At 38.5% G+C, this 24,197-nt stretch overlaps 1 protein-coding gene across 2 annotated transcripts in view; it reads left to right on the forward strand.

The window, feature by feature from the left end:
* Positions 1-24,197, forward strand: part of atl1 (atlastin GTPase 1) — a 60,309-nt gene that overhangs the window by 16,461 nt on the left and 19,651 nt on the right. For both annotated transcript variants that reach the window (XM_072568681.1, XM_072568682.1), the window contains exons 3-7: positions 16,112-16,246; positions 17,302-17,406; positions 20,185-20,235; positions 20,329-20,385; positions 23,216-23,308. In XM_072568681.1, coding sequence (XP_072424782.1) covers positions 16,112-16,246; positions 17,302-17,406; positions 20,185-20,235; positions 20,329-20,385; positions 23,216-23,308 — 441 coding nt within the window. The remainder of the gene's footprint in view (positions 1-16,111; positions 16,247-17,301; positions 17,407-20,184; positions 20,236-20,328; positions 20,386-23,215; positions 23,309-24,197) is intronic.

The raw sequence follows: 24,197 nt of genomic DNA on the forward strand, positions 1-24,197 counted from the left end.
GCGGGATGTGAGTGATAAAATAAAGTCTGTTGTTGAACACAGATTTTTCAGCATCAGGGTGTAGATGGTCATTGGATAAAAATAAATACATAACACAGAAGTGGAATGAGAAGAGTGGATGTGGTCAGATGGATGAAGAGGAGAGGAAGGATCCAATAGGGCATCAGTACCTGTGAGTTGTTGGAGCTGGCGTTCCTTATTACTCTAAAAGGGAGAATGTTCCTTGTTAAGGCATTAAATGAAATGAATGATAAAATGAAACTGGGGGCCAGGATAGTTTTGAGATAGTTGTGAGGTGGTGCTGACGGAGACAGAATGTGCATCTCATAATGCAGTGAGGCAGTTACACATGAAGCTTTTAATATGTTGTGAAGACGCTTAAAATCCAATTTAGATGAAGGATGGAAATTCAATTATGTTGCATGTGAGTATGACGCAGCTAAAGGCAGTCACTGAAGAAAGAGATGTGGTTATGAAAACAAATTTTGGTGAACCCCTTATCAGATTCTAGAATGGAACTAGACAGCAATGAGTGTGAACAAGCTGAAAGATTCTAATATAAATCCCACTGGGGAGAAGTGCAGAACTTCTTTATGATAGGTGGTTTTGGAAGAGAAGTGATAGTGAATTAGCACTAAATTACAAACTAATTGCTGGAAAAGAATATCTGTGGAGAATGAAATAGAGTTAACATTTCAAAATACAATGTGACTCTACTTCAGAGCCAAAAGGCCTGGAAAAGTGATGGATTTTATGCTGCAGGAAAAGGGGGAAGGAGGAGCAATTGAAACAACTGGTAAAGGAATGCTACTGGTAGCAAAGAAGAAATGAATGAAGAGTCATGAAAGGTATGGGTCAACTCCCTCGAGAGGAAACCCATACAGACAAGATGGTAGGGGATGTGGAGGAAGGGGAAGGAGAATTAATCAACATGAAGACAGCGTTCATAATCTGAAGTTGTTGAACTCCGTGCTGAGCACAAAAGTCTGTAAAATGTGGAAGTGGAAAATGAGATACTGTTCCTCCAGCCAGCATTACACTGAATCACTGTGGCAAGCAAAAGTAATCTTGCCCTATATTGACTAAATTTGATTGGGAATTGGCTGAGCTCAGTTGGTTGGATTGTTGGTTTACAGAGCACTGTGATGCCAACAGCGTGGAGGACTCTTCTCCTCAACCTCTTCCGTTGCCAGAGGTCTGGTAGCCTTCAGGTTAAATCACCACCAGTCGCTTCTCTCTAATGAGAGAGCAGCTCGTATGGTCTGGTAAGACTATGGCGACACAACAACAACAAATTTGATTATGTCTCATCTTCATTAAGGAATTCCTGGTTTTATATTGGGGTTGATTAAGGGCAGTGATTATTGCAATATTAGGGATATTATTTCCAAAGCACTTCACTGGTCAATTAAACCAAGGGACTGACTTATATTTAGCACCATGTCTACTAAACATGCTGATGTTTTCATTTAAAATGAAGACTTGTTTTGATGGTAGATGATGTTTAACTAAAGACTTTTGCTGCATCATGACTGGATGGTGCTGAAAAAAAACATTTACTGGAGTCCTCTGGCTTTGTCCATTACAGGTTGCATTGCAAGTTTTACCCTCTGCTGGGAATAAACTGCTTTTAGCTTTTATTTTACATTTTTCCTTTTAGGTCACTATCAGTTCAGTGAGTGACTTGCGATCATTATACTGTTTCTTAGAATAGAAACATCTGGGGAAATAAATCACAGTTGACCTTGTATTTGTTAGTTATTATGTGAGGAAAATCTGGTCCCTGGTTGCCACAGGAGGTCAGGCACCTATATTGCTAGTCCCATCTCTACTTTGAAAAAAAAAATCTTTAATTTTGTTGTTCCAGGCTAAAAGATTATTTTGTTATTAGGTACACTGACACATCCTTCTGTGTTGTCACACTGATCATCTGAGATCTGAAGTACTTCGAAAATTTTGGAAGTACTGTCTGGTAGCATCTGTGACATGGGAAAAAGTTAACATTTTAGCTGATGACCTTTTGCCAGGGCTACCTGCCAATCTGAGGTTCAGTTCTAGATAATCCACAAATTATTGCATCTAGATATGGGTTATAAATTCTGTACACCTCCCACTGATTCCCTCATTCCCCAGCCATTGTTTCAGTATGAAACACACTGTTTCCAACTTTGGCACCTTATTCAAGGCCAGCTGAGTTTTTGACCTTGTATCCTAGCCATCAAAAAGATCAATCACTTGCACGAGATTCCTCAACTCTGCTTCAAGTTGTGCCTTTTTCAACCTCCATGAAAGCTCTGCTGATCATGCAGTAAGCCCATTCATGTAACACTCCTGTCATTGCTGACCTATATTGACTCCCAGTTCCTTAACATTTTAATTTAAATTTCTCTTTGTTGTGTTTGAGTCATTTATGAAGAACATTCTTTTCTTCTCCAAACCTTACCTTCTTGTTGATTCAGCCAACTAGTGATCATGCTGTGGAATTATCTCTCCTAGCTTCTCCACTGACTTTAAAGATAAATAGGAAAATTCATAACATTAACCAAACATGTTGCATCAGCCTTACTGATATAGGATTACCCTTAAACTTCTACAAGATATAGTTATTTGGATGCAACATTCTTTGAAAATATCTGTGATACCAATTCTGTCAAATTGCTATTGCTTATTCCTACAGTCCCATTTTTGTATTGGTTTGTAAAAACCAAAGCAAATTATTCGTTAAACACCTCTAGCAATCTTTCACTCTTTATTACTGGATGATTCTCTTCATGTCTGTCTTTTTTTAAAATTATCCTTTGCATGAAAGTACTATTTCCCTGCATATTGACCATCATTATTTATTTCTGCTGCCTTTATTGCTTTTTTGCAGTTTCATTTATGTATTCCTTCTGTGTTTTTCATATTTTGTAGAGTTGTTTAATCATCTCTCTACTTACGTCTTTTTTAAATCCCCCTCTCTATTTATCCAAGCCTTTGACGTTAAAATGCATTGAGCCCAAACCTTATCCAAGTTGTGTTTAAATATTATTGGTTGCTGTTTCATTTGCCATGTTAAAATTAGAGCTTTTTTTAAATAAGAAAAGAAACAGAAATCTAGGCTATGTCCCTTTGTTGCAGTGTAATTAGCCAATCTCCACTCTGACATCTTTACTTTTGATTCTTTATCTATTTTCTATCTAATTAGGCTGCAGTCATTATTTCCCAAGCGTTCTCCTACTTTTAAGTTCTTTTCCTACCCTTTCATTCCCACAATTCGGTCCAGTATTCATTCTTCTGATCATGCAAATTACTATGAAAACGTTCTGGATGCATTCTAAGAATGTTGGTAAATAGGAAGAGGCAGGGTAGGGAAACAAGTTTTTTTTAAAAAATTCTCCTCGTTGGCCAGCTGACTTATTTTCTGGTTTCACAGAGAGCAGATAAGGGCCTTCTTTTAATATATAAATTACTTTAAGTACGTAGAAGCTGGAGAGTAAGTACATGGAAGCTGGAGAGCTTCCAGGGTTATGTGAGAGAGTAGGACAGTGAAATGCATTTTGGAGTGCTCAAGTAATGAACTGGCAAAGTTACAATGGTTTACATGATGTCCTTTTGTACTGTGAACTGTTATGGCTCTGTGAAGACAACACATATCCTCAACCCCCAAGTTACTTCTGTGGACAGCTTTCCATTCATTGAATCTTCCCATTTCCAGCAATTGTCGACATCTTTACGTTGATTCCCCCCTCCCCTCCCAGGTAGCACTGTGCTGCATGGTGCAGTGGATAACATTGTATCTGTTAAGAGTGTGGTGCTGGAAAAGCACAGCAGGTCAGGCAGCATCTGAAGAGCAGGAGAATCAATGTTTCAGGCAAGAGCCCTTCATCAGGAATGTGGCTTGTGAGCTGAGGGGGTAGAGAGATAAATGGGAGGGGGAGTTGGGGTGGGGGGAAGGTAGCTGAGAGTGTGATAGGTAACCCAGCCCCACTCCCCCTCCCATTTATCTCTCTGCCTCCTCGGCTCAGTAGCCTCATTCGTCATGAAAGGCTCTTGCCCGAAACATTTATTCTCCTGCTTCTCAGATGCTTCCTGACCTGTGTTTTTCCAGCACCACACACTCGACTCAAATCTCCAGCATCTGCAGTCCTCACTTTCTCTGTTAATTGAATCTGTTAAGTCTATTGTTTTTTCAGAAACAATTTTTCATTCCAATTTTCACACAGTTCCTTACCAGAAGAGTTAGCTTATTTCAATTTTAGTGGGCTGTCTGTCTTCTGACTGTGTGCACTTTCAGTTCACTCTCAGCAATGTAACTGCCCTTCAAAATATTAATACATATCAGTCATGTTCATCTTACTTAAAGCCAGCAATATTTTATTCTATGGCTTTCTTCATAATTAATGTCAAATTTATTAAAAGTTGTCATCTTCTGGCAGTGATTACATATACACATACATAGATTATCTATTTAAATCATTATTTTCTAGTCACAGAAGTCAAATACTGTAATGGTACTTTCTTTTGAATAGATAGGAATTACAGGAAATGACTGTTACAATTGAGTTAGCATAAATATTCCTTTGGAAGAAAATGCCACATTGTAAGATAAATCTGACTTGCTTTTTAAGGTTACTTAGGATTTCGCTCAAAATCTAGAAGTGATTGGTGGTAGTAGTGCAGTGGTAGTGTCCCTTCCCCTGGATCAGGAGGCCCAGCTATCGGAAGTGTGTAATAATATGTCTGACCAGTTTGATTAGAAAAATAGATTAAAAAGAAGTTAAAACTGACTACTGTAAACCTAAGGTACATGCATGTTTTCAGTGCCACGTCACTTTCTTAAAATCAGAATTTAGTATTGGCATTTATGCTTTAACTTCAAATCATTCAAAAAGTCTGAAATCACCTGACTTTATTATCATCAACTGACAGACCCTGTGCTGGCCCTCCTTTCTTTTAATATCTTTTCAGCAGCTTTTGTATCACAAGGAACATAAGAAAAGAGGAAACATCCAACCGGCAACAATTCCAATGTATACTAAACAGGTGTGTTGCTAATCCAGATGGACTCATTTCTTTTTAAAAGAAAGCTTTCCATCTCACAGTAAAAGAACATTTAATATGTGAAATGCCATATCAGTTTTTGTCACCGATTTTCATTGTTTCCTGAAGGTATAACTCTTTAATGGAGTACAATTCCACAGTTTCCAGACACATTCAATTCTCCAAACTATTGTTATCCGTCCATTTTAATAATGAGTGTCACTAATTTATTGAGTTGTAGAGGGAACTTTACAGTGAGCTCAATCAGAATCTTGCATGCATTTCAGAATAAGTTGTTTTCTCCTCTGAGCCAAAATAAAACAGATCATGTCCTGTTGTATAGGAACAATCTTCCAGCCCTGGAGCTGCTGGAACTGGGGACAGGCAGGGAACTGAAATCGGCAGGATGTTGGAAGAATCCCACTGTATTTCTATCTCCACTGGAATTTTCCTTGGTGGAAAGGCCAGATCTTCTGACCTGGCCTCCAACTGAAACCTTTGAATCTGATAATCCACAACTGCATATGTCTGCTTTTTCTCTAAATCCTTAACTCCCTTGTTGATAAAAATCTGTCTGTCTCAGCCTTGAATATCCCAGCCTCAACAGCCCTCTGAAGTAAACAATTCCACAGATTCATTGCCCTCTGAGAGAAGTAGTTCCTCCTCGAGCCTGTCTCAATTGTGTGCCCCCCCCCCCATTCTGAAATGTATGTTCTGTTGTACTAGATTCTCCGACAAGGAGAAACCATCTCTCGACATCTACCTTGTCAAGTCCCCTGAGATCCTTGTACTTTTCAATAAGATTACCTCTTATTCTTCCAAATTCCAATGAGTACAAGTCCAACCTACTTTTTGCTATTACTTGTCTGTGTCCTCTTATTCTCAATCCCTTTGAATGGGATCAGTTTCTCCTTGTCTGCTTTGTCTAGGCATCTCATGATTTGAATATATCTAAGTGATGGGTCGGCACAGTGGTTAGCACTGCTGCCTCACAGCGCCAGGGACCTGGGTTCAATTCCCACCTCGGGCAACTGTCTGTGCTGAGTTTGCACATTCTCCCTGTGTCTGCATGGGTTTCCTCCAGGTGCTCCGGTTTCCTCCCACAGTCCAAAGATGGTTAGGTGAATTGGCCATGCTAAATTAACCTACAGTGTTTGTTGAAGGGGTAAATGTAGGGGAATGGATCTGGGTGGGTTGCTCTTTGGCAGGTCGGTGTGGACTTGATGGGCCAAAGGGCCTGTTTCCACACTGTAAGTAATCTAATCTAATCGAATCTTATAAAATGGTCTCTATATACCTGATGTCAATCTAGTCAACCTTTTCTGGGCTGCCTCCAATGTCAGTATTTCTTTCTTTAGTTTAGGGAGTTAAAACTGTTCACAGTATTCCAGTTGTAGTCTGATTAATGCCTTGTATTGTTTTAATAAAATCTTCTTGCTTTTATACTCCATTTCCTTTGAAACAAAAGCCAACATTTCATTTGATCTAAGATCTAAATGATCTACTATTACATCCTTTAAAATAGATTCTAACATTTTCCCAATAACTGATTTATCTTTACATTCTAAGGAGTTATATGCTTATGTTCCTACAGAACTATCCGTTAGCCTTAGTCTTTGATAGCTTATGCCACTCCAGCCTTTTTGAGAACCTTGTTATGGAGTATCTCAGGTTATGCGCCTTGTAATCCCCATTGTACACCCTAATTCACCAAAGATCCTTTGAGAGAACCTTCCAAACCCACAGCCACTACCACATGGAAGGATAAGAGCAGTAGATATATGGGAACATCACCACCTGCAAGTCCTCCTCCAAGCCACTCCTGACGTAGAAATATATTGCCGTTCTTTAAAGCCATTGGATCAGCAATTGCAAATTGCTGCAACTCTCTCCGTAAAAGCATCGTAGATCTACCTACAGCACATGGACAGCAGCAGTTCAAGGAGGCAACTATTATCTTTTTAAAGGCAACTAGAGGCAGGCAATAATTGTTGGACCGGCCAGTGACATTCATACTCCATGAGCAAATAAAAAATATACTGACTTAATTCAAGGATGCATTTCATGCAATTTCAGTGTATCATGCCTATAATATTGTGCAATACTTTCTAAAACCAATTCTGATGCTTGACAGGACTGCTTGCTGTGTGTACACTTAGTACATGACAAATTTAAACCTGAAACTGTGTATTCTGTTTGTGTGCAGTGATTGGGCAGCTCAGATACCTGAATTATTGTTGCAATAGTAGTCTGGTTATGAATTTGAGACAATGGAGATGGTGAGCAGAAGAATGTGGATTTGTTGCTGTCCTGAGCAATTATATGATTATCTACCTTACAACAATGTTTTTGAAGTTGGGCATTCCTTATGTTGGTACAGAGAAATAGGTTGCAGTAATGACTGGCAGAGACCATAAGGGTTAGAAATAAAAATAATTTGCTGGCATAGTTAGAATTAGAAAATTAGATCATTAGAACTAAATAAGGAGGTCCATGTTAGGTTTGGATTGCACTTATAGAAATGTATAAATAGTGTGCATAAAATGTAAAAATGTATACATATGTATAAATCAGTTTTGATTAAGGGAAATATTACATTTGGAAAGAGATTTAGCCTTTAGGGGTAAAGAAAACAATATTGAACAAAAGTCCTAAGCTGCGGGCAGTTACCTTACTTCTCCATTTCTAGCCTCCTTTGTGACACTCAAATGAAGGTTAATGGGATTTACTCTTGTGCATTTTTTTTCATCCCATTGCTATGTGTTGTCTTCTTCTGCAAGCAGCATTAGGGCTAGAATGAGGAGAGAGGTTGCTTTTTCAAAGTGTTACATATCTGGCTGGCTATTTATTGCCCATCCCTAATTCTCCTGGTGATGGTGTGATGCCTTGTTGAACTGCTGCTGCTCTTGTGGTGTATCGTATTGAATGCTGGAGCAAACTTGAGGGGTCAAATGGCCTACTCCTGCTCCTATCTTCTGTGTTTCGATATAACTTCACCCATAGTGCTATTTGTGAAGAAGTTCCACGATTTTGACCTTGCAATGTTGAAGGATCATCAATCTGTTTCCACATTAGGATGATGTGTGGCCTGGAAGGGATTTTGAAGTTGGTTATGTTCCCATGCAGCTGTTGCTCTTGCCTTTCTAGGTGTTCAAAGTTGTGGGTTTGGAAGGTACTATTGAAAGGAGCCTTGATGAGTAGTTGCATTGCATCTTGTAGATACTGTTGATACTGAGTATCAACAGTGAAGAGAACGATTTGAGGGTAGTGAGTGGACTGCTACCTTATGTATCATTTAGCTATATTACTTGGAAAAAGTATCTTGCGACTGAAACATGCAAGAACTCAAGTAATAGAACAATCCCATAAGGTAACAGTGCAGCACAGTGGACACTTTATGACAAGCTTTAAAGTATTTGAAGACATTTTGAAGAGAAGGTAGGTATAACTGTATATATGCATAGTACACTGCATCACTGGAAAATAGTAATAGTCTCTTCCACATAGCTAACTTGGTGAAACTGGTAAATTTCTTCCAATGTTGCATTAAATCTCTTGATACAGTTACCATGTTATTTTGCTGCTAGCTACTTCCTGCCTTTGCATTGTAAAGATTATGTATTGGTTGAATGCTCCTTTCTAAATCGAGATTTCTCTATGCTTCAGCCCCTGTGGCAGAATTTATTTCAGTGCACCAGAGAAAAAACAGAATGTTCTTTTCACTGCTGAACTAATTTCAGATATTGTGAATTTAGCAAAGAAAAAGCTTCTTGCTTGCATAAACTACCCCTTTACAGTGCTGCTGGATTTAAACTCTGCAGCAACCCCTAATTTTCCATCCTGTACTATGAATGCTACATTTTGCTAGAAAATGGGATTAGAATAGTTTGGTGGTTATAGAGTCATAGAGATGTACAGCATGGAAACAGACCCTTCGGTCCAACCCGTCCATGCCGACTAGATATCCCAACCCAATCTAGTCCCACCTGCCAGCACCCGGCCCATATCCCTCCAAACTCTTCCTATTCATATACCCATCCAAATGCCTCTTAAATGTTGCAATTGTACCAGCCTCCACCACATCCTCTGGCAGCTCACTCCATACACGTACCACCCTCTGCGTGAAAACATTGCCCCTTAGGTCTCTTTTATATCTTACCCCTCTCACCTTAAACCTATGCCCTCTAGTTCTGGACTCCCCGACCCCAGGGAAAAGACTTTGTCTATTTATCCTATCCATGCCCCTCATAATTTTGTAAGCCTCTATAAGGTCACCCCTCAGCCTCTGACGGTCCAGGGAAAACAGCCCCAGCCTGTTCAGCCTCTCCCTGTAGCTCAGATCCTCCAACCCTGGCAACATCCTTGTAAATCTTTTCTGAACCCTTTCAATTTTCACAACATCTTTCCGATAGGAAGGAGACCAGAATTGCACGCCATATTCCAATAGTGGCCTAACCGATGTCCAGTACAGCTGCAACATGACCTCCCAACTCATGTACCCAATACTATGAACAATAAAGGTAAGCATACCAAACGCCTTCTTCACTATCCTGTCTACCTGCGACTCCACTTTCAAGGAGCTATGAACCTGCACTCCAAGGTCTCTTTGTTCAGCAACACTCCCTAGGACCTTACCATTAAGTGTATAAGTCCTGTTAAGATTTTCTTTCCCAAAATGCAGCACCTCACATTTATCTGAATTAAACTCCATCTGCCACTTCTCAGCCCATTGGCCCATCTGGTCCAGATCCTGTTGTAATCTGAGGTAACCCTCTTCGCTGTCCACTACACCTCAAATTTTGGTGTCATCTGCAAACTTACTAACTATACTTCTTATGCTCGCATCCAAATCATTTATGTAAATGACAAAAAGTAGAGGGCCCAGCACCGATCCTTATGGCACTCCACTGGTCACAGGTCTCCTGTCTGAAAAACAACCCTCCACCACCACCCTCTGTCTTCTACCTTTGAGCCAGTTCTGTATCCAAATGACTAGTTCTCCCTGTATTCCGTGAGATCTAACCTTGCTAATCAGTCTCCCATGGGGAATCTTGTCGAATGCCTTGCTGAAGACCATATAGACCATATCTACTGCTCTGCCCTCTCTTCTTTGTTACTTCTTCAAAAAACTCAATCAAGTTTGTGAGACATGATTTCCCACGCACAAAGCCATGTTGACTATCCCGAATCAGTCCTTGCCTTTCCAAATACATGTACATCCTAATCCTCAGGATTCCCTCCAACAACTTGCCCACCACCGAGGTCAGGCTCACCGGTCTATAGTTTCCTCTCTTGTCTTTACCACCCTTCTTAAATAGTGACACCACGTTTGCCAACCTCCAGTCTTCCAGCACCTCACCTGTGACTATCGATGAAACAAATATCTCAGCAAGAGGCCTAGTACTCACTTCTCTAGCTTCCCACAGAGTTCTCGGGTACACCTGATCAGGTCCTGGGGATTTATCCACCTTTAACCGTTTCAAAACATCCAGCACTTCCTCCTCTGTAATCGGGACATTTTGCAAGATGTCACCATCTATTTCCCTACAGTCTATATCTTCCATATTTCTTTACTGGCACAGATGCGAAGGGCCAAATGGCCTTTTTTCTGTGCTGTAGATCTCTATGACTAACCACAGGTGTTTCCAGTTCTGAGAACTTGTTCAGCATGCTAATGAGGCTGACCTAAAGGAAATAATTACAGTGTAGGGTTTTTGTGGCACAGTGGTCCTCTGAGCTAGGAGACCTGGGTTCAAGTCCTACTTGCTCCAGATGTGTGTAATAATATCTCTGAGCAAGTTGATTAGAAAATTAGAAAGGTAAGAATTAGAAGAAACGTGTTTTAGGTTGGACAGGAGCTGGAGGATCTAAATGACTGCTCCTGTCCTGATGTTTTCTCTATATGGTCTAACTTCGAGTTGAATGTGCATGCAGTCAGAAAATCTGGCCTTTTGTTCCTCTGGTCTCCTTGGGAATGAGTGTTCCTTTTTATGACTGTGTTTATTTGGGCTGATTGATCACATAGTACATCCTGTATGGATGAATTAAGTTGGATAGTTTCCCACAGAAGCAGTAAATCACAAAATAATTACAATCCAAACTTTCACATAACTATGTACCTTATACTCAACCTACCAATAGTATTTCTGCATAGCTGATAAAAGGATAGGAAAAGGAAAACCTCTGACATCACTATGCATAGCTCCAGATTACAACATATGCACAAAATGTATGTTGCTACAGCAACCTGGAGTCCTTGGTTGTCAGTGGCTGGAGGGGCAGAATGGATCAGATTGGTGCCAACAGCACTGTGTTCAATCACCATTCTGGTTGGAGTAGATTGCCATACCTATGATCAAAATTACAGCGCTGTGGATCAACCTGCATTCAAAGAACTCAAGAAGAGAAGGAGTATGTTTTTTTTTCCATTGTCCAAGTTTGTTTCTTTTTTGAAAGCAATGATACTTTGGGTGGTGGCACCTCATTTGTTCATAGCTAACTTTAATTTGTCTAGGCAGTAATTACTTTGTCTGTTTTTAATGGGTGTGTCACAGCCAAGCCCATCCAGTATTTATATGTTCATTCTATAGATGAATCACTTGACAACTATCAGAAATAAGACCCTGTCTGATTTTTCTACCCCTTACCTCAATGACTGCAAACTAAACAAATTTGTTTTTGCAGAAAGCTGCAATAGGTTCTCGGCCTGTTTGTCAAGCCCTTTGGAATGTTGTTTGGCGTATTAACAACTTATGTTTCTGGTTTAAATGTAAATAACACATTGCAATAACATCATCTCTGTATGAAGGAATTACGATAAAACATTTGATATGAACGAACCATTTCATCAAATAAAATTTGAACAAGTGTTTACAGCAGTTTCATTAAATGCTATTCAAAACTTGCTGCAAAGAGAAAAGGTTTGCTTTTGGACAAAATCTAATGCTGTTTCACTCAAACCAAACAATTTTGTTGATTACAGTTTATATGCTATGGTGTCACAATTGCGAATAGAACAGTAATTACACACTTGAACATCAGGGTTAACATTACAGCAGTAATATGAATCCTAAACTACTTCAAAGAGAGTAGAGCATAATAGTTCAGAAACTTTGTTACTAAATTATGTAATGATGCATTTTGTCCTGTTTTTTTCTATGAAGAAAGGTTGAGACGGAGGTGACAGAGCAGTCTGTTCCAAAGGCAATAAAGTAAACAGGTTGTGATGCCTTGGGTTTTTTTAAAAGTTGAAATAATAGATGCAATCTGAATGGGTGAGGTCAAGCTCTCACAGAACCAGGATTTTTTTTCCAAGTTTTAGCCTTTAGTAGCGGTTGCTGGGTTCTTGAAGCTGGATGTAGAAGCTCTTATTCCCCTCCCACAGATAAAAGTTGAGGTTTTTTTCCCTGCTGCTAGAATTGCATATGGGACAATCTATTTTACTGAATTTGCCTGCTGCCAAGTGTAAGTTTATGGGATACTACTATATTGCAATTGTTAATTAACAGTAGTTTATTAATGTTATTTTGTTCACCATTTTGATATATCTACAGTTAAATCAATTTTTTTCTTTTATTCTTATTTTGTCTATATTTAAACTTAGTGTAAAAATAAAATGTGCTTTATTTGAAGCCTGATAGTTTGACCAATCAAATTGCACCTGGAACACAACACCTTTTAAAATTAAAAGAAAAATAGAGTCTAGACTGTCTACTTAATATATTTGAGGGTTTTGGTCTGGTCCATAACAATTGTATGTTATTATCAGCATTATTCCACTTATCCTCTTTATTAATTTCCTAATTGAGCCTGGATTGTGTTTGCTAGATTTTATTTTCTACAACGTGGTTAAATTTGTATTTGCTTGACTATTCTCTTTTTGACTCTCACTTTAGTAATGGGAAATGGTTACTAAACTCCATTTTCATTTTTTATGCAATGTTACTGTCTCAATGACTTTGGAAACAGTATCCTTATTTTTCTCGTGATTTTGAGTTAACGCTTTCCCATCACCCTAACTATCCCATCATCATCCATATGCTTATCCAAGGACTGTTTAAATGCCCCTAATGTGGCTGAATTAACTACATTAGCAGGCAGGGCATTCCATGCCCTTACTACTGTCTGAATAAAGAACCTGCCTCTGACATCTGTCTTAATCTATCACCCCTCAATTTGTAGCTATGCCCCCTCGTACAAGCAGATGTCATCATCCTAGGAAAAAGATTCTTGCTGTCCACCCTATCTAATCATCTGATCATTTCGTATGTCTCTATTGTATCCCCTCTTAGTCGCCTTCTCTCCAATGAGAACAGACCCAAGACCCTTAGCCTTTCCTCATAAGACCTTCGATCCAGATCAAGCAACATCCTGGTAAATCTCCTCTGCACCTTTTCCAATGCTTCCACATCCTTCCTGTAATGAGGCGACCAGAACTGCATACAATACTCCACAAGTGAGGCCGCACTAGCATTTTGGACAGTTGCAGCATGACATCACAGCTCCAAAACTCAATCCCTCTACCAATAAAACCAACACACTGTATGCCTTCTTAACAGCACTATCAACCTGGGTAGCAACTTTCAGGGATCTATGTACATGGACACCAAGATCCCTCTGCATTTCCACACTACCAAGAATCTTTCCATTGACCCCGTATTCTGCCTTCCTGTTATTCTTCCCAAAATGCATCACCTCACATTTATCTGCAGTGAACTCCATTTGCCACCTTTCAGCCCAATTCTGCAGTTTATCCAAGTCTCCCTGCAACCTGTAACATTCTTCAAAGAGGGATATGGGACAAGTGCTGGCAAATGGGACTAGATTAATTTAGGATATCTAGTCGGCATGAATGAGTTGGACTGATCTGTTTCCATGCTTTATATCTCTACGACTATGACTGTATGTAGCATGTCCCCTGGATAAACATTTATTTCTCATAGTGTTATAATTACACCATAAAACTCACCAACTTCTATCTGAAACTTTAGCCACAATGAATGTCTTTCTCCCTGTGTGCAAGGCAGTCAGGTGCTCTCAAAGCATGGAACTAATTATAATCTCTTCCCAAGCTGGGGATGATCATTCATTACCAAAGGAATCTTTGGATTTCTCCAAAAAACATTTGATGTAAGCCCCCAACCATTTGCAATGAGTTCTTCACATGTCCTGCCCACACAAGGACAGACGTTAATTAACAACATAGTCGGTCCATTAGGATTTTATGAAGCATCACATATATTTACCAGGTTGTTTCTTTATTTCATCTCAAAAGAGGAGGTATAATCAGAACCTCTAATGGTCTGATTCTTCTTCTTAATATTAAAAAAAATTAACATCCACCCTGAAGCATTATTTTCCTTCTTTGTACATTCTATGGAAACATGTTCACTTTGTACTACCTCTGCAGTTTTAACATTTACTTGCTTCCCCAGTGCCCCTTTCTAAAGATATTCCTACTCCTGCAAAAGTTTTATATTCGCTTCTAGAAAATGGCTTTGGTTTGTCAAGTCCAATTTCAGTGCAAAGATATTACTTGCTTTATTTCTTTCGGTTCAAACTTTCCTGGTTTATTACTTTAGTGCCCTTGTCTTTGTTCTCTAAAACTGGTACTTCTTAGGTTCACAGACTTTCTATTCTTCCAATTTTCTTATGGATTTCCATGTTACTACTTCTACTATCTGTAAGTTGTCCATCGGAGTTATCCTCGGTATCTGCCAGAACTACTGCTTCTCTGATCTTAAACACATGACAAACGTCTAAAGAAGTCTTTAAATTTACAGGAATGCTATTTTTAAATTCTTTCATAATAATTATTTACCTTGCTTTGTCAGTTTTTTTCTGTAATTTAAGTGATGTAAACTACTAACCCCAAAGTATTTTCTTTCTTCCTTGCAAATTCCATAAATGTCTGATTAAGTTTCTTTCTTGTCCCAAATTTTAATTGCTAAGCTTCAGGCATAAGCTCATAAGCATTGAGTATTATCTCCAAGTAGAATTTATATATACATATACAAAAATATATGTATTATGATCTTCGATAGAATATTCTGTTTTCTAAATTTATCAGAGTCTGACCATGCCTCATATATATTTCAGAGGTCATGTTATTAACTTCATCCATTAATTTTAGTAGAATTTCCAAACCTTTCTCAGTATTTAATTGTTGTGTCTTTAGCTCTGAGTGCTTTATACCTGATCTTGCTCCAGTATGTTATGACAGTGACTGGGCTGTACCTTTTTAAAATAAAGATGTAACCTGTGTCCACATATCCACTCCAAGTTCAGCCTCATAAAACATTAATAGGAAGTCATATTGTGACACATTGCACTTGGTTTTAGCAATTCTTCTCCAAAGTAACTCCAAATACAATCTGTTGGCTTCAGGTCTTTACCTTTAGATAACCATTCTCTGCTATCATTGTCATTTTGCATCTTAGTCAGCCTGTAAGACAGAAAACAAAACTCTTTGCAGATAGCATTTATTAATTACAGAGTCTTAAATATTTTTAATCAACCCTGTTCATAGATGTCATAAAATACCCTGGAGCGGTTGGGACTTGAGCCTCTTGGTTTTGCATTACTTAATCTTAAACTCCCTTCACCCTTTATATCCAGCTGCTCAGCCTTTTTATCTCATTATTCTTGATCGCAAGAGGACCAAGAATGAGAGCATAGGTTTAAATTGATGTACAAGAGAAGCAAGGGCATTGTGAAGAAAACCCTTTTCATACAGTGAGTAGTTAGGGTATGGAATGCATTACATAGATGTTTGGTGGGAGCAGATTCAAGTTAAGATTCGGGAGGGCATTGGATGATTACTTGTGCAATATCTTGTACAAGTGTACGGGGAGAAAGCAGAAGATTGGCATTAGGTAATGCTGCTCATTTGAAGACCCTTTGCAGGCATGCTGGGCTAAATGGCTACTTGTGCACTGGAACTATCTGTGATTCTGCAATATTGTCAAATTAAAGAGTCATCTGCATTGACTAAAATTTTCTTAACATTGTCAAGAATACAAAATGTTACATGGTATTTTTATGTATATGTTACATCAAATTCTTTAAATTATTTACTTCTTTTATTTAGGATCACAATACTTGGTTAGGTCACGATGATGAGCCCTTGACTGGTTTCTCTTGGCGTGGAGGTTCAGAGCGTGAAACTACTGGGATTCAGATATGGAGTGAAGTGTTTCTGGTAGACAAGCCTAATGGAGAAAAGGTGAGAGCGTAAAACCAAGATGACGAGTTACATTGAATTTACAGCAAAGAAGCAAATCTTTTAACCCACTCTCTACTGGTCTCTAAGCTGCACACAAGCTTTGTTCCCATCCCTCTATAGTATCAGTTTGTGTGTTGGCTTTTAAAAGTGTATTCATTTTCAAATCACCTTGCCTCACTGATAAAGTAATGCTTCACTTACTTGAAAAAAGTCTGATTCAAGAGCATCTTTTCACCTGACAAAGGAGCAGCACTCCTAAAACTTGTGATTTTAAATAAACCTGTTGGAGTGTGACTTCTAAGCTTGTTTATAGATCATTAAATTTCAACTTTATAGAGAATATAAGCTGTGAACAGTGAAAAATTAGACATAAATTAAAACAAAAATGGTTGGAGATGCTTGGCTGATAATGACCTGGAAAGATAGCTTCATATGTTGAGTGGAATAGAAGAGTTCTAATTTAGAGTTTTGAGTAAATGTCATTTTCATACACTGACCATCAATTAGGAGAAAGTGAGGATTGCAGATGCTGGAGATCAGATCGAAGAGTGTGGTGCTAGAAAAGCACAGCCAGTCAGGCAGCATCCAAAGAGCAGGAGTATTGACATCTCAAACATAAGCCCTTCATCAGGAATGATGAAGGGCTTATGCTTGAAATGTTGATTCTCCTGTGCTCCTCACATGCTGCCTGACCTGTGTTTTTCCAGCACCACACTCTTCAACATCCTGCTGTAAATGTCCAGAGCAATCAATATACAATAGAGTAATTTGTAATTGCATTGTTTTTGGTTTTTGAAAAGTAAGTAATGGGATGCAAAGTATATTCTATATAAACACAGACATAATTAATTGTTAGGGATGATATATTCATAATTAATGTCAGTTTCTTTGAAGTGTAACCGTTATATTTACCATTTACCTTTTCTAATCAGAGGGACTAGTTGAATCATCATTTGAGATCTTTTCCTTTTTCTTCACCGTGCTATAGGTAATAATGTAATATTGTCATTTGCCTGCTTTTGAAAGGTTATGAACAAAATACATTTCATTTGCAGGTTGCAGTACTGTTGATGGACACGCAAGGGACATTTGACAGTCAGTCAACTCTTAGAGATTCTGCTACAGTATTTGCACTTAGCACCATGATAAGTTCAATGCAGGTAGGAGAATTTGCTTCTGAAATTTTGAGTCGTGATCTTTTTGAAATGGTCTCAAAAACTGAGAAAAGTAACAAGAAACCAGCAACAGCATCAATGTTGACATAATTGTGAGAACATCTTGTAGCATCATACTTCTGTTCATTGGATTTATTGCCATATCTGTGAAAATCACTGTGTTCCTTTAACTAAGTTAATTTTCCACACATTTTCAGGGAGCAGACTGGAACTTAAATAAACAGCTACAAGAAAATTAATTCAGTCCTCCTCAGAACAGAGGTGGTCAAATCCTTCCAAGCATTAAACATGTAAAATTCCAAATAAAACAAGATAGTTGTGTTAACTACATTAAACTTTGGTGACAGAAAACGTATGGCCTTAAAATGTATATGCTGCTTGGAGGCCACTGCCACACCTTGAGCTCACCAGGGGATCCTGTCTGAGAAGATCTTGGCAGCATCACCAGATTTGCAAGCCTCCTGTCTCATGTAGCTACTTAAATGCCATTGTCACTGACAGACAGGTAGACAGTGTCAGTGTGTCCTTTCCTCTTGTTTGACCATGGACTGGGGACTCACATATTGGGCCATAGATCCAGTACTTGCAAAAGCCAACCCTTCCAATTCCCACCTCCATTTGGCTGCTCACTGTCTAATTCCCAGAGCTTTCCCTCTCTTCAAATTACTATCTCAGCACATTCTAATACTTCAAGAATAGTTCACGGTGGCATCCAGAAATAAGGTGGATGGGCTGAGAAAAGATGTTGTGATAGAATGGTAATGAATCAAACGTCACACAGCTACAAAATAAAAATTTATATTATTGGCTCTATACAGTGAAAGATGTATTAAATTATTGTTGGCAGTTTTGTTTTAATGTTGAACATTTCATTTGGCTCAGGAGTGTTGAAAGGCTGAGTGCATTATTTCAGTCATTCTAAGGGATTGATGGATCCTTTGAAATTTTCATGGATTCTTGGGGATCTGTAGAACTCTAATTGTGAACCCAGATATATACTTATTACCAGTCACTTTGATATTTGGAAGGTATGAAGTGTTTTGTAAACCAAAATAAACCTTTTTTATATCCTTGTAAGTGCAAGCTAAATTTCATTATTGTACTTTTGGTCTGAACAACTGTGCTTTATGAAATTAGTGAATATTACAAAATATAAATAGCTCTTGAAGAGGAAATATTTAATAAATTAATGTAAGCACACAGTTCCTAATTCATGACACTCAAACTGTTCCTCGGCACAAGACTATCTCACTAATGTATCTTGGCATATGATGTTTGCTGATAAACAGACAACCTATGCAGCTGAATATCTTTGCTGACTGACAATCTTGAGAAGGTGGCATTGAGCTATATTGCAGTCTTGTTGTGTGTTCTATGGTATCGTTATAGCCACATTGGTGTTAGGGAAGGAAATCCAGGACTCCAACCTACTGCCAACAAAGGAATGTTAGTTTAGTTCCAGGTCAGGTTGGGACATCGCTTTTACGGAAATTCCTTGTCTGTTACCCTTGTCCTACTAGGTAGTAGAGATCAAATGTTTGGAAGGTGCTATCTGAGGTTTCATAAGTGTTTGCAAAGCACATTGTAGATTGTACACACTGCTGGCTCTCTGCACTGCCAGTAGGATGAATGAATGTTTAAGTTGATGGAGGGAGTGGATGATAAAGATGTTAATTGTGGTGCCAGTCAAGAAGGCTATTTTATCTTGAATGGCGTTCAGTTACCTTAGTGTAATTGGAGCTCCACTCATCCAGACAAGTGGGCAGCATTCTAATACATTCCCTGTTTGTAATTTGCAGGTGAACAGGCATTAGGGAGTCAGGTGATGAGTTCCTCACCTTAGAATTCCAAGGCTCTGCTCTGCTCTTATAACCAAACTATTTATATGCACCAGTTAAGTTTTTGACCAAAGCTAATCCCAGTGGGGGAATTTGGTAAAGCCAAAGGAAGATTTAGATTCTCTCTTGTTGGAGATGGTCTTTCCCTGGTACCTGTCTGGTATAAATGCTACTTGCCAAATATTGATTAAACATGAAAGTTATCCAGGTCATGCAGGCATGGACCACTTAAGTAGCATAAGTAATATAAAAACAACATATGCGGACACAAGACCTGTTGGAGAATCTCAGCAGATCTGGCAGCATCTGCAAGTCAATATTCTGAGTTCAATATAACTCTTTGGAATATGTTAATATATGAGGAGTCACAAACAGTACTGAACATGCATTAAGCACTCCAATCCTCACCTTATGATAGTGAAAATATCATTGATGAAGCACCTGAAGATGATTGGGGCTAGGACAGTACCCTGGGGGATCTCTGCAGCAATGCTGTGGGGCTGCGCCAACCATGACCATCTTCCTTTGTGTTCGCTACGACCAACCACCAGAAAGCTCCCACCAATTTGTATTGTCATCACTTTTACTATGGTTCCTTAATAAGAGAGGGTGAAAGGCTCCCTTGATGTCAAAAGCAGTCCCTCTCACTGCTTCAACTGTGGAAGTCAATAGAGTCGTATCAAGTTTTGTCTAATTTTAGGGCCAATTCATTTTATATTCTCATTAACACCAGATAATTATAATTCACATAGTATGCTTAAAGTCATCCAATTATCTCAAGCTAACAACCAGTCACTGTTCATTTTATTGAATCTCACTGATACTTTAAAACTGAGGTTAAAATCATTTTAAAATCCTTACCACAGTAAAACAATAAGTGTATTACTTTTCAGAACTGTAATGACTCTTATTTCATTTTGTCCAGGTATATAACTTGTCACAAAATATTCAAGAGGATGATCTTCAGCATCTACAGGTAATTGAATAACCAATGAAAGTCTATAAGTAATAGCAACAACTTAGTGAGGGTAATCTGTTCATCTCAGTGTTGGTGTTTAATCTCCTTCAGCTCTTCACTGAATATGGACGTCTAGCTATGGAAGAAACGTTTCAGAAACCATTCCAGGTGAGAAAAAGTTAATGCTTAAACTTGCCAGAATTACAAAAGATCAGTTTCTGCAATTAAAATTAATATTACTAATTATTAATGTCTTTTAAAAAGAAAAAATTCATTGTCTACACATCTTGCCTTTTATTTCAGTGCTGGGATTTTCCTGACATTGATTTTGTACCAACCCATTAGAATGTGTAAGAGTGGTCCGACAGGATTTGCTGTTTCCTCTGTTTCATATCATTGGGAAGGACATAGCCATGAGGCTGTGCTGGAAATCAAATACATGAAACCGGCTTCTACTATACTGGCTACATAGCAAAATCTTTACTGTTATAAATATATTGATTTTAAAGCAGAAGTGTACAATTGATTAAATATTGCTGAAATGAAATAGAGGGAGTCCCTGGGTTATGAACACCTGACTTATGAACTGGCTTCCATAAAGCCTATTACTTTAAAAATTCGAGTTACATGCAATGGTTCGGACTAATGAACGGGAGGACTACTTTGCGCGGCACTCAAAACGCTGCATGTTTTCAGCAGTTCATCGGCCCGAGGGAGAACAATGCCATGCCGTCGTAATCATGGCTTCAAATTGTAAATCTGATACAGTTGATGGTGATGCATCCAAGTAAAGGAAAACAATCATGATTGAAACAAAATTGGAGATAATAAAGTGATCAGAGAGAGGTGAAATGCCAACAAAAATTGGAAGAGTGTTAGGCTACAGTCCATCAATGATTGAGACAGTTATAAAGCGCAAGGGGAGAGTAATGGAGCATGTAAAAAGCTCTCCCAATTAAAGCGACAAATACCATTAAGCAACGCAGTTGTTCTATTATTGAAATGGAAAGACTATTGGTAATTTAAAGAATCAAAATTAGCGTAATATTCCTATTAGTCTTGGCTTAGTGCAAGAAAATGCTCAAAGCCTTTTCAATGACTTAAAAGCTGCACGTGCAGCAAGTGAAGGTGCTTGTGGTGAAGAATTTATTACGAGTAGGGGTTGGTTCAACTGTTTCAAAGGAAGGGTAAATTTACACAATATTAAGGTGCAAGGTCAAGCAGCAAGTGCTGATGTAAGTGCTGTGAGAGAGTTTCCTGGAATGTTGAAAAAAAATTATTGAGGAGGGAGGTTATGTGCCTGAGCATATATTTAATGTATACGAGACTGGCTTTTTGTTTGGAAGAAAATGCTTGAAAGGACGTACATTTCAAAACAGGGAAAAAAACTGCTTCAGGGCATAAGATATCCAAGGATAGGCTAACGTTATTGCTTGGTGGTAACACATCCTGGGGATTTCAAGCTTAAGCCTATGCTTGTGTATCACTCCTTGAATCCGAGGTCACCTAGCTGAAACATCAAGGCATCTCTTCTGGTTATTTGGAAGGCAAACAAAAAGGCTTGGGTGATGGAAGCTCGCTTCGAAGATTGGTTCCTGAATTTTTATGTTCCTGCTGCTGAATGCTATTACTTGGCCAAGAAGATTCAAAATTCTCCTTGTGCCTGACAGCACCCCCGGACATCCAAGCATTTTAGATGGCTTTCACCCAAATGTAAAGGTCATCCTTTTGCCATCCAACACCACATCACTACTACATCCAATGGATCAGGGAATCATAGCCTCCTCTAAGGCTTATTATTTACACCGGACCTTCTCACAAGCAGTCAGGGCTACCCAAGATGATGCAATGACTTTAAAGGAGTTCTGGAGGAATTATAACACTCACGATGGCATCAAAAACTTTGCAGACTCTGGGGAGGAAATGAAGAAAACCAAGATGAAAGTCTGGAACAAATTGTGTCCCCAGTTCGCCGATGGTTTTAAACGTTTACAGGTGAGGACATCGCTGAAGCCAGGCAAGCTGTGGTTGATATTGGTAATAATCAGCTGCAGTTAGACATCAATGAAGATGATGTCTTAGACTTGCTTGAATCCCATTCCAAAGAACTGACCAATAAGGACCTTATGGAGCTGGAGTAGCAGGTGATAGTATTTGAGAAAGAAGACCAGGTCCTAGAAACCCCAGAACCCAAGAAGTTTTTGACGAAGGAGTTAGTTGAAGCCTTTTGTCTCATTGAAATAGTCATGGCAAAGTTAGAGGAGCAAGATCCTAATGCAGAGAGGTTCACCAAAGTTTACAAGATAGTTCCCGATGACCTGAGCTGCTTCAAGGCCATTTATAATGAGAAAAAGAAAAGCTCTGCTCAATCCACCCTTGATGTTTACTTTTAAGAAATTGACTTCAGAAGTAAACCCCCACTCTCCAGCAACAGAAGCAGACCCTGACTCTCCAGTAGCAGTATCTATCCCTGATTCTCCAGCACCAGGCTCATCCTCTCCAACACCAGGCCAATTATCCAATTAATAAAATTATCTTAATTATTAATTAAGGCCCCTTCTGGTATACTAGACATTGTTTGGAATGTGAGTGAGTGTAAACCTTTAATTATTATGTTTTCCTTTCTATCTAAACAGTCTAAGAAATGTTTCTTTAATGTTTTTTATATCTATACTAAGACAAACATTTGACCAATTGATGCTAGATGTGCATCATATGTAACTGTTCCAACTTACATACAAATTTGACTTACAAACTGACTTAAAAACGGAACTTGTTTGTAACCTGGGGACCTGTATGTTGATGTGTATACACTAGTATGGTGTCTATTTATTTGTTGAATAATAAATATAATTAAATCAAGTTGTAAATTGAACTTATACAATAACTGTCTTTTGAACTTCTGAAAATGCTTTAAAATTAAAACAAAATAGATTGTAACACAATAACCCTGAAAAACAATTCTTGAACTAAAGATTATTTTCTTTTTAATATGCAGTCACTTATATTTCTAGTCCGTGATTGGAGTTTTCCATATGAATTCAACTACGGTCTTGACGGAGGCTTCAAATTCCTAGAGAAACGCCTTAAGGTTTGTGGCGTCTAATGAACTATAATTTAGACAATTAAAAATAACCTGATAGTAATTGGAGTAGTGTTTCCACTGAGTAAAAATAAATGAATCAAAACTACAATGTCAAATGTTGCTTCTGTCCTTAAACTCAATTACCTTGCCAGATCAAGTGAGGATAGTATCTTTCCTATTTCTAAAGGATGCTAACGGACCAGGCAGATTTTTATTTCATTCTCTCATTGGATATTGTTGCTAGCCAGCATTTATTGTCTATCGCTTGTAGCCCTTGAGAAAGTGGTGGTGAGCTGCTTTCTTAAACTAGTCCATGTGCTGTAGATAGACCAACAATGCCAAATGCCCTTCCTAACAGGGTTCCTGACTGCTATATGTATTTTATGGTAAATTCCATGATGAGAGATGTAAGAACAGTGTAGTGGATGATATTTTAGTTGATTAACTTGCAGCCTAACGGAGTCAACCGATGCAATGTGATAAATCAAAGTGAACTTTTCTAGGCAAACTTACAACCTTGAAGTGAGAATCATTTACTTCAAGCAGTCTATCAGATACTGGAAGATTGGAAACCAAAACAGAAACTACTAATAACACTCAGCAGGTCACTCACCACCGGAGAATAGACAACTTAATGTCATGACCAAAAGAAAATGCAAAGGCATAGAATTCAAAAGAAACAGAACAAAGGAAGTAAGAGAAAAAACAGACACAAATGAAGCAGTAGATCTGCTATTTCTTATCTTGTACCCACGTGGGTACAGATTTGTTTGTATTTTTCCTCTCAGTTGAAACTGTTAAACTGATATCTGTATTCTGTATTAGGCAGTAAACACTTCAAAAGGTTTACAAGGATTTTGTTGTTAGTCTATAGTTCAGCTTTGCACTAATATCA

Source organism: Chiloscyllium punctatum, chromosome 4 (assembly GCF_047496795.1).
Source record: "Chiloscyllium punctatum isolate Juve2018m chromosome 4, sChiPun1.3, whole genome shotgun sequence".
In the NCBI taxonomy this organism is placed as follows: domain Eukaryota; kingdom Metazoa; phylum Chordata; class Chondrichthyes; order Orectolobiformes; family Hemiscylliidae; genus Chiloscyllium; species Chiloscyllium punctatum.